The following is an 11,416-nucleotide window of genomic DNA, read 5'->3' on the forward strand; positions in this document are numbered from 1 at the left end:
AGAGCATCCGCACGAGAACCAATGAATCGTGAGTTCAATTCCTGTCAAGGGCACATACTTCGGTTGCAGGTCGTCCCTGGCCCTGGCTGGGGTCGTGCGGGAGGCAACCAGTCGATGTGTCCCTATCACGCTGATGTTTCTCTCTCTCCCTTTCTCTCCCTCCCACTTTATCTGAAGATAAATAGAGAAATATCCTCAGGTGAGGATTTTTTTAAAAATTAAAAAAATAATAAAGTATGAGATGGACTAAATTTGTTTTTATAATTTGCAGTTTCACTTCTCAACATTAATTTTTCCAGTCACTGTGCAATATGATGTGTTTTAAATGGAGTCACTTTCAAAGACCTCTCCTCCTGTGCTCATGTGCTCTCCTGGCAAAGGCCTCTCCCACTTTCCACTGCGCTGGCTGACCATCAACAGCTCTGCTCAGCAAACTGCTTGCTGCTCAAGGCCACAGCAGCGACGTCACTGAGCGAGGAAGATATGCTGACAGGAAGGAGCAGGAAGCAACTAAGCCCTCAGGAGATTCAGGCTTGGTGGTGGCCCCTGCTTTCATGCTCATGGGGAAGATGAGATTTACACTTGGTTCACCCGATGTCTAGACTATCCTTACGTGTGGAAGAAGCAGGCAGAGAGAGAACCAGGAAGGGCAGCTTGAAAAGACGCGCTGACCTTCCTGGCTGTGCGGGCGGAGGAGGGGCTGCCAACCAGGGAAGGTGGCACCTCTGGAGGCTGAAAAGGTGGGCATGGATTCTCCCCTGGAACCTCCAGAAAGAAGCAGCCGGTTGGACGCCTTCGTTTTAGCCCCAGAGAGTGATTTCAGGCTTCAGGCTTCCAGAACTGTACATGTGTGCGAGTCCCTCTGCTCATGTCACCCGCGGAGTCACATCCACAGATGCTCCCACCTCCAGCGACACGTGGCCACTAGAACGTGGAGAGTCCCAGCAGTTGCCCTGGCTGCACGGCTGCCAGGATGCAAACACTGCCCACCTGCTGGAATCAAAGACCACACCCCCGGTGGCCCCAAGCAGGGTGCCTGCGGGTAGAATACATTCAGTCAGGCACTTAGCTGGAGGAGCAAAAAAACAGGGAAATCCAGTCTTTCCTGCGCAGGGAAGAGGCCTGTGTGATCTCAGGTGCTGGAGAGGGCATGATGCCTCAACAGGCCCTGCTGAGAGGTCTGGGCTTGATCCCAAAGCTTTCAGGGGAGAAACTGTGCTCGGTTGGTGAGCAGTGTGAATGGGGACAGACAAGCCAGGCAGGGAGCTTTACTGATGGGATGGAATGTCAGCCTATCCAGGGACGGCTGTGGGCAGTCATGGAAGTGGTAACTAGGAGAGATGCCACAGGAGGAGGCCTTGGGATGAGGCCGCTTGGTACAGACAGGGGTGGGAGGGGATGGGCGGGCAGAGGGGCCTTCAGACACTCACTCCAGGCCTGAGAGGCTGAACAGTAGCAGTGACCAAAATGGGGAAGGAGGAAAGAAGCCAGTCTGAAGGAGAGAGAGAGGAGAACGTGGAGGGAAGCCTTGTTGGCACCCACCCACAGCCTACAGGCTTAACGGTCATGGGAGGAGAGCCCGTGACCACCTGCCCAGCTCCTCACCCCCGGGTGGCAGTTCTTGCTGCTTTGGGACAACTCGGCAAATACCAAGGAAGTCGCACCCACACCAAATGCACAGTTGCACTTCTCTTTTTGTTTCTTTGGGAAAAAGAAAATGATGTATTTTCTCATCGTGTAAAATAGCAAAATAAGACACTTGACAGAGTACAGGATTAGCAATTTAGCAGTTGAAACAGCAGGGGCACCCTAGCCGGTTTGCTCAGCGGTTAGAGCGTCGGCCCCGCGGACTGGAGAGCCCTGGGTTCGGTTCCCACTAAGGGCACGTACCTTGGTTGCAGTTTGTCCCAGGTCCCGGTTGGAGTTGTGTGGGTGGCAACCAGTCGATGTGTCTCTCTCACATCGATGTTTCTCTCTCTCTCTTCCTCCTCCTCTACCTTCCGCTCTATCTGAAGATAAATGCAAAAAATGTCCTAGAGTGAGGATAAAAACAAAAAACAAAAAACAGCCCTGGCCGGTTTGGCTCAGCGGGTTAGATCATCGGCCTGCGGTCCAGAGAGACCTGGGTTCGGTTCCCGCTAAGGGCATGTACCACGGTTGCAGTTTGTCCCCGGCCCTGGTTGTGTTGTGCGGGTGGCAGCCACTCGATGTGTCCCTTTCACGTCGATGTTTCTCTCTCTTTCTCTCTCTCTCTCTCCCTCCCACTCAATCTGAACAAAAAATGGAAAAATGTCCTCGGATGAGGATTAAAAAACAAACAAACAAAAAAACAAAAACAAAAAATAGCATGGGCTCCAAGACAATCTTTGGGACAAAGCCATTTCTCTCCAGAAGCCACTGTCTATTGGGCTATGTAGACACCTCCTCTGGACCCATGTTCGCCCTCTCAAGGTCTCCATTCCTTTAAGCGCTTGCATATTAAACTTGGAGTTTGGGGACCTCGGTTTCCATATGAGTCCTCCCACTAATAAATTAACTTAGACAAGTCCCTAAAAAGATTCACTCATGAGAGTGCCTAAATCTGCCACAAACATTATTGCAAAATTCCTGTTTGTTCCTGGCTAACAAAGGGAAGTTCAAATGTATTTTAGTGTCTCTGGATCCACGTTAAATCATAGTGTGGGCCCTGGCCGGTTTGGCTCAGCAGTTAGAGCATCAGCCTGCAGTCCACAGAGACCCGGGTTCGGTTCCTACTAAGGGCATGTACCTTGGCAGCAGTTTGTCCTTGGCCCTGGCTGGGTCATGCGGGTGGCAGCCACTCAATGTGTCCCTTTAACATCAATGTTTCTCTTTCTCTCTCTCCCTCCTGCTCTATCTGAATAAAAAATGGAAAAATGTCCTCGGGTGAAGATAAAAAAAATCAGTGTGCATGTGATCAGTGTAAGGAGTGACGCAAAGAATGCATCTGATAATGATGGCTGCAGCAAGCCCCTGGCAACAGATCCCTACATCGCAAGCGGTGGATTTGCCTTTGAAGTTGAGGAGTTTGCTACCCAATGAGGCAGGAGGGAAGCACAAACCCACATGCCTGTGTTGGCCCCCAGACAACTGCCAAGAGGAACCTCCTATGCACAGTCTTCTATTTCTTTCTGAAGCATCGTGCTAGAGAAATGTGTGTCCACAGCAGAGGGTTGCAGGGAGGCTGCACCTGCAGCCGCCAGTCACACAACCATCTTGGGCAGATGGCCCCAGCTTGGCCTCAGGGAGGCCCCTATGCAGCTGAGTGTGCGGCTGCCCAGTGACCAGTGCACCCCCACCCCCAGGAGCTGGCTAAGCCCAGCTGTATGATTTCCAAGGAGCCCCACATACCAAGAAGAGTCCTCAGAAAACTGGCTCTAGACGGCAGGTTTTAGGGACTTATGGGGAAAAAAATGTATTTTATTATCATGGGTGCTAACATCAGAAACAAATATCACCTGCAATTTGAAAAAACAAGTCCAAGAAAACAAGCATGATATTAACAAGTATGATAGTAACATGTTACTCTCATGAATATTCTATTTGTAATCCCTGCAATCAGTCAAAGCAGATCTGCGCCTTTGTCAGAGGGAAACAAAGAACTGATGTCCTTCTCAACTTCTTCCACTTCCAACTCCGCTTTAAAGTTTAATTTAAAGCTTTTAATGAACTACTCTGTCAGGGTCAAATTTACAGGGCATTTGCACCAGGTTCACAATGAAACCAGTGGGCTATAATAACCATCAAAGAGGCAAAGGGTATTTCCAACATCAAATACTGACCCTCAACCCATAACAACTCTGCATCACTGAAACAGCTCCCAAGCTTGACCTTAGAAAAACAAGGGAAAAACGAAGCATGAAGAAATTGGGACACCGGCCAGTAGTGCTAGAGCCTAGTAACCTGGGACGTGTTTGAAATGTCCTGGCCCAGCTACTTGGAATTTCAAGAAACAGGCCATGAGCATCAGCTTCTTAAAAGGGTGTTTTGTTCCTAAATAACAAAGGCAGGCGTTCAGTGTTTTCTGAAATGTCTTTAATTGGTTTTCCACAGATGCTGAGCCATTGGCGAGGACGAGGTGTAATTTATGGGGCCTGGCCTGTCATTACACTGGAGAGCCTGGCTCAGTCCCTGCAGACTCCTAGGATTAAAACAAACTTAGAGGGAGGCACAGCAGCAACAGAAGGCGGCCGGGGGGAGCCAGGCAGGGTTTGTTTCTTGTTCGAGGCCCACCCCCAGAGAGAGGCAGCCTGGGTGCTAGGGACCTGTGGGTGCTAGCTCTGCTCTAACCAACTGTCTGCAGGTCTCTGAGCTGTGCAGGAGCCAACTCTAGAGAAAGCATAACCGGTCGAACAACAATTCAGCAACCCAGCCCGTGACGGGCTTCCTCAAGCCTCCAGTGGCAAAAGCCCAAGTGGGAGAGGTCCCAGGAGGGGAGGCCTTGGCCCAAAGCAGTCAGTGGGAGCAGAACCACTTGCCCTGGAATCACGATGCTCCCCTAGCAACAGAACCTGGAGAAAGAGCAGAGCTGGGTCTCCACAGGACGAAGGACCTGGGCTCACTTCTCAATGGACCCGCAGTTGCAGAGAGAAAAGTGTGTGCATGTATGTGACTGTGCGTGTCTGTATGTGTCTGCATGGATGTTCTGTTTCTGAGTGTATGTCTATATATATGTGCAGGTGTGGGTGTGACTATATGCATATGTGTCTGAGAGTGTGTGTGTGTGTGCTGGGAAGGCAGAGTGGGGTGTGGAGGGCAGGAAGGCATAGGTGAGCAGCAGCTGTCCTGGATGCCACAGCTAAGGTGTCATCACCCCAATTCGGGGACCTGCATTGCAGAGGCAAATCACTGAAGCTGACAAGGTCCCACTCCTTCTTCCTCCCCACCCTCCTGCTAGGACCCCACTTTTACCCTCATGATACCCCCTAGACCACCCCAAAAGGGGCAACTTGAGGGAGGAATTTTCACCTCTGTATGGGGTTCCCCTCCCCAAGTTGTCCTCAAAGAATCTGGGATCTCAGGAAGACGGGTGTCCTGGGAGCACACACAGGTCAAGACCAATCAGCAGCACATGAGGCTCTGAAACTGACTGCCCCCCTAAAAACTCTCTGAGGTAGAGAACCTATCACTACAACTGAGTTCCCTGCCATCTGCAAGAGCTAAGGGTGGTGGGGGTGAGATAGATGGGAGACAGAGGGAGATAGAGACAGAGGGGTGAGAGACCCAGAGAGAGAGGTAGAGACAGAGACAGAGAGATTACATAGAGATAGAGAGAGAGAGTGGACAGAGACAGAGCCAAAGACAGAGACAGATGCAAGGAGGAAAAGGGTGAACCCAAACGCTCCAGCACAGGCCAGCAGTCGTGGTCTTGCCGGTTGTGGTCTTCAGGGTGCGCCACTAGCCAGTTGTGAACAGTGTAAATATTATTGTTTGTATCTCAAATTAAACCAGATGGTGGGATAAAAAACCGCAGTATGGAATTTTTTCCTACCAACAAGCCATAGGTCAGCTGCAGGGGCAGGCACCAGGTGCTGTCAGGTGACATATGCCTGGGCAGCAGGTCGAGTCGGGGTAAGCCTTATGTCCAGAATCCTTTCTGAAAGCAAAGGGTGATTACTGAGATGGTACCTGTAGGGCATCTGGTATCCACCTGCCTGAAAGGATTTACACAGAAAGGTGACCTGCTGGGCTAGCCTGGGTGACCTTTCATAAGAACTCAGGGGAAGCCCCTAAAGACAGGCAGGGGATGGACTACCCAGGGTCCTAGAATAAAAAAAAGCAAGGGAGAGGGAAATGTCAGAAACAGAGAATAACACCAAAGGAAACAAGATAAGGAGGGAATGTAATCACCACTGGGTTCTAGACAGAAGAAACAGATGATTAGCAGTGGCAACAATGGGTGCCTGGGACACTCTCCTGGGGCCAGAAAGAATGTGGGTGGGAGGTCATCTACCTCCAGGAGGGAAGCAGGTGACCAGAATGCCTGAGAGTCAAGAAGGCACCCACCAGGCTCCCTTCCTTTCTAGCAAGGTGTGATCACCCCAGAAATCAGGAAGAGCCATGGCACGAACAGCTACCTGCTGAACAGTCAGGCTCCCTTCCTTGCCCCAAAGAGGAAAACAGCTCAGTCTGGAACGACTTCGACTCCGATCAGGAAGGAAGACCTAGAGCACGCCCAGCACACAGTGCATGTTCGACAAGTACAAACCTCCAAATTCTGGAAGAGGGTTTGCAGCCCAGAGAGTTGGCTTCAGATGCCCAAGTCACCACACCCTATCCCCAGCTTCCCCAGTCCCTCCCTGGGGCTTCCTCCACCAGGGTGCCCTCAGAGCCCCAGGAAAGGGAACGAGACACGTAGCACTGTCTTCTCTGCCAGCAGGAAGGAGCAGTGTTGTAAACTCCACCAAAGGCAGAACGACAGCGGGGCAGGTGGTTACAACTGGGCCAGGCACACTGAGGACAGACTGGCTGCTTCCAGCATCTTAACCCAGAAGACAACAAGGAGGGGCAGGTGGAATCAGCCGTGAAGGTGACCCTGGCCTGGGAGCACTGGCATTTCCTACAAGCACCCCCATCACAGGGTCAGGTGATTACAACTCAAGAAATGCCAATTCTGGTGCAGTCTTTCATATCAGGACACTATGACCCTCAAGGTTCTGTGACAGTCACACAGTCAGGTCCTGGGGATGTCTTAAGCTAAATAAGCTCAGTGCTCCTCATCCTGAGTCACTCCATCAGCCTCAAAAAAAACAAAAACAAAACAACTGCAAAATGAGCTACATTTGAAGGCAAGGTATAAATATTTCCTAGTGAGAGCCCCAAACTTTTGCAGCAGAGGAACTCATTGGTTATTTCATAGGACTGTCTCTTTCAACAGTGCTGTATTTACTATAATACATTAGCATTGAACAGTGTTTGGAGTATCTCAGCACTGCCAGAGAACATGAATCTTCCCAAAGTAAAGAGATGGAATAGGAAACCTGGATACATCGAAGTGGACAACTGGTCTACCAGAACAGCTGGGACTCAAATCAGCCCTTAACCCCTCACCCTGACCCCCTCACCCTAACCCAGCTTCTCCCAGCATTCCACACTGCCTCAAAGAAAAGGAAAACAAGCCAAAGGCAAAATCCAGACTAAGGAGCACATGGCCTACACAACAGTCTACACAAAAGTCTACACAGAATACAAGGTACAGGTTAAATTGAAGGGCTTGTAATCCAACTAACTGGGAGGGATGACGCAGAAGTAACCAGTCCAATTTGGGAAACTGATAAATAATGGAATAAATGTAATTACTATTTGGGGGTGGGGGGTGGAAAGGAGGACAAAATTCTAAGAAATTATAGGAGGCTTTGCGATGAGAAGGAGTTGACAAACTTCTGATGAGGCCGGAGTATAAGGGAGGGTGCCCCACCTCATCCCTTCAACCCCAAGCATGAAAGCAACTCAGCTGTGCCTTGGAAAAGGAGGGAGCCAAGACCTCACAGGAATGTGCAAGGTCTCTCCGTAGACACAGGCTGAAAAAACAGTGTTTGCATTAAAGGTATGGGATCCTGAACACTTTTTTTTTTTCTTCACTCCTACATTTGCAAATAAAGTTAAAAGTACAACATAAAAGCAATTAAAATGAAAGAAGGGATTAACATTCTGGGAAGAGTGGCACAATGGTTAATGCATAGTATGTCCAAACAGGAAGGGAAAGCCAGGTCAGGATTTTTCTGTCCTGGGCAGACAGAGGCTGGGGTAGGCAGGGCAGGGGATAGGAGGGTGGGTTGCTCTCAACTCTTGTCACCTGCTAACCCCATTGCACAATTTCTGCACAAGTCAATGTTCCAGGCTAGATATGTGGATAGAGAACACTGCACCTGTCACACAATCCTGCAGCTGGACAGTGATCTTGGGTGGCCAGGCACACAGCCCTGCTGCTAGAACCTTCAAAAATCCTCTGCAGAGGCATGAGTCATTGGGCTACTAGGATTTATCATCAAAGAAACGGGAAAAGAGCCAGGCCAGAAAAGACCCACAAAACTGCTCCATACTGCTCAATACACAGGACTGAAACTGTGTTGCTACTGACATTGAGGGCAGTAACACTGGAGAAAATCACCCTATCATAGCTGACCCACAGCAACAGTGAACTGGCCAGAAAGAAACACAGTGGCAGTCAACCGTTTTAGAGCTTGTTTTCAGAAAGGGGACCTAAAAGGGATTGTCAAGTCAACTAATCAGAAATATAAGTCCAAAAGAATACATCAGTCACACAGAGCCATTCATTTACTGCATGTGACACTTACTTTATTCTAGAGAATACTTTGAAAGAAAAGATCTGGTAGAACCAAAAACAGTTGTGAAATCACCCTGATCTCACAGCATAAAGTGATGTAATGTAAGTCCATCCCATTTCTATCACTACTACTTTCGAAGGTCATTTGCCCAAGAAAAGATATATATCCAGGGCTTTCACCAGGTCCCACAGATCACAACCACCATGAATATTCTTACACATCTCCTCTCCCTTAAGATCATATAGCTCCTGCACAGCCGCCAAGTCCACACCTGGGCTGCTCCCTGCCGGCACTTGGCTGCCCGGCCCCCTACAGTCTCCAAGGGCATTATTAATAGAAATATGTCCTGAGCCAGCACCATCAGGCTTCTGAAATCACCAGCTGTTTCTAAAAGAGCACCTTGTGGAAAGGGGCTGGTGTGTGTGCGTGTGTGTGCGCGTGTGCTGGGGCCCTTTCCTAACTTCCACCCTGAGGTCCCCCTGACCTTGTGCCCCCTTCCAGGCATTCCAACCATATATGTTCTAGCACTATGTCTGTAATCATATTTTGGGACCTACTGCTGCAAGCAATTCTAGCCCATATACATATACATGCATACACACACACACACACACACACACACACACATAAATACATTTATTTATTTATTTAATTTATTTATTTTAAAGAGAAAGGAAGAGAGAGAGAAAAACTGATGTGACATAGGCTGCCTCTCACACATACCCCTACCAGGGATCAAGTCCAAAACCTGGGCATGTGTCCTGACTAGGAATCAAACCAGTGACCTTTCTGTGCACAGGACGGTGCCTAACCAACTGAGCCACACTAGTCTTTCAGGTCCTAGTCTTCCCATCTTTCATTTCCTCTTTCAGGCAAACCCTGTATCCCTCTTCATGAGGATCAAGAAGTTGTGGGCAGCCCCACCCCTCACCTCCAATACAGCTAAGAGAGAGGGGAGGTAGGAAGCTATTTGGGTTTTTTAACCATTGTATTTCTTTCACATTAAAAAAACAAAACAAAAACGGCCTGTATTTCTTTCTGGTGGAGGTGTCATATACTGCGTATTTCCTTTAAGGTGGCTGCCTTCAGAGGTCTACTGAAGAAGAGAACTGTAGAGTTCTAACAGGACCCTGCTCAAAGATCTGCTTCTGCCTCTACCTAACAGGAGCACCTGGGAGTCACCTAGAAAATTCTATCTCAAAAGGTGTGGAAGAGGCTTGAGGGTAAGCCGGGGTCCAGACTCCCTATATCCTTATATCCCGCCCCCCCCCTTTCACCATTCCTAAACGCAATACCTTCCTATTTAGGAGTTCTGGGTGCGACTTGCAGCACAGTCCTCCCACATGAAGGACACACCGCAGACTCTGGGAAGGGAAGTCTGAGGTGCTAGAGGAACCCCTGGGCTTCCTGCAAGGGTGCGCACGGAAGGAAGGCTGCAGGGACAGCACTCAAGGTGATCTGGCGGCTCTAACGCTCCGCGTCGCGGTCCCACCCAGCCGTAGAATCCCAAGGCGCCCCCAGGCGCCCCAGGCACACCTCCCACTTCTTCACCTCCTCCGCACGGCGCCTGCCCCCGCGCTCACCGTCTCGGGATCGTTCTCGAACACCTCCCGGGCCTCCTCCTTGCTGCACAGCTCCTCGACGCACTCCCTCTCCAGGTGGCCCTGCTTGGCCTCCTCGAAGACCTGGTATGCGCGACGATGCCTGGGCCGCAGGAACTGCGCCGCCTCGCGCGCTCGCAGCATCACGGCTGCCCCGACGCGAGTCAGAGGACGGGGCGGGAAGGAGCGCGGAGGTGCGGGGAGAGAGAAGGGAGAGAGCGAGGACACGCTGTCAACCCGGCCCGCACGCTCCGTGCTCCCAGCAGCGGGCCCAGGGATGCGGAGGCGGGGCGGGAGCGCACGGAGAAGGGCGCACCGGGCCGGGTCGGCGTGCCGGCACTGGTGTTGCCCATGCCCCCGGAGGTGGCGCAGTCTTTTTGGGGAGGGTCTCTCGATCCAGCCCGCGCCGCAGCCCCCGCGCGGTACTCACTGTGCGTGGACTCCGAGGCCAGCAGGAGTAGGAGCAGCACGGTGCCCAGGGCGGCGGCGGGCCCGAGCGGCGGCGGCATGGCGAGGCCGGGGACCGGGGACGGGGACGGGGACGGGGACCGGGACCGGGGACGGGAGCCGGGCGGGCAGTCGGGAGCGCGCGCGGTCAGAGTGCCGGGGAGGCCGGGGCGAGCCGCGGGCGCCGCGGGGCGGTGGCTCCGGTCATCCTGTGCAGGCGGCTCTGAAGGTCACATCCCGGCGGCGGCGGCGGCGGCGGCAGCGGCAGCAGCACCTCAGGCTTGCGGCTGGTCTGGGCGGAGGCGACGGCGAGGCCAGGGGTGGCCGGGGCGGGGCGCGCGGCCGGGGGCAGGACTGGCCTCGGGGCCGCGCCGGGCGGGCGGGGCCGCTAGCTCCCACCAGCCGCCTGGCGCCCGAGCTGGTTTTCGTTGGGAAGATCAAAGATTGAACAGGAAGCAGGTCAACGGGGCGTGGCTACTTCACACGGTGGCTGCTTAAGACTGCCGAGTCCTGGAGGAGTTTCTACTAAATCGGCGATTGAATCTATTAATCCGAATGGGGTAAAAGGGAAGAAATAACACCCAAGTACAACGTGACCAGGTACTACAATATGACCAAGTACCAGATTTAAACCCTCCCCCAACCCAAGCCTACCCTATCCTTTTTGGATTCTTCATTCTTAGGCAAATTTTCTCAAGAACCCACCAAAGAAAAGATAAACTGAGGTCAAAATGAATCCCAGTGGGGGCCAGGGAGTGACATTAAATTATCCTTTTGTAATCTGCGTTTTCCATAATGATGACATTGAAAACCTTGAGGTTTCCCAGTGGATATTTAAGCTGAAAGCAACATTGTGCTTGTTCACAGAGACCAAGACTTTCTGTCTCTCCTTCCCAAATATTTCGCAAAGTCATAGGCAAAAAACACACAAACAAACAAAACCAAAACACAGCAGACCACTCAAGGATGACTGAAGCAGGCAGTGTAAACCCAGCGTGCGGGTGTCCTGGAAGCTGACTGACCTCTGGGGAATCTTAGTCCATACCCCTCACACCCCAAAAC

General features: G+C 51.5%; 1 protein-coding gene across 1 annotated transcript in view; it reads right to left on the reverse strand.

Annotated features, from left to right (window-relative positions):
• GAS6 (growth arrest specific 6) overlaps positions 1-10,416 on the reverse strand; it is a 45,909-nt gene extending 35,493 nt beyond the window's left edge. Inside the window, exons 1-2 of the mRNA XM_036250059.1 lie at positions 10,338-10,416; positions 9,890-10,056 (exon numbers count right to left, since the gene is read on the reverse strand). Coding sequence (XP_036105952.1) covers positions 9,890-10,056; positions 10,338-10,416 — 246 coding nt within the window. The remainder of the gene's footprint in view (positions 1-9,889; positions 10,057-10,337) is intronic.
• Between the last annotated feature and the right edge of the window lie 1,000 nt (positions 10,417-11,416).

The sequence above is a fragment of the Molossus molossus genome, unplaced genomic scaffold (genome assembly GCF_014108415.1).
Source record: "Molossus molossus isolate mMolMol1 unplaced genomic scaffold, mMolMol1.p scaffold_m16_p_9, whole genome shotgun sequence".
NCBI lineage: Eukaryota > Metazoa > Chordata > Mammalia > Chiroptera > Molossidae > Molossus > Molossus molossus.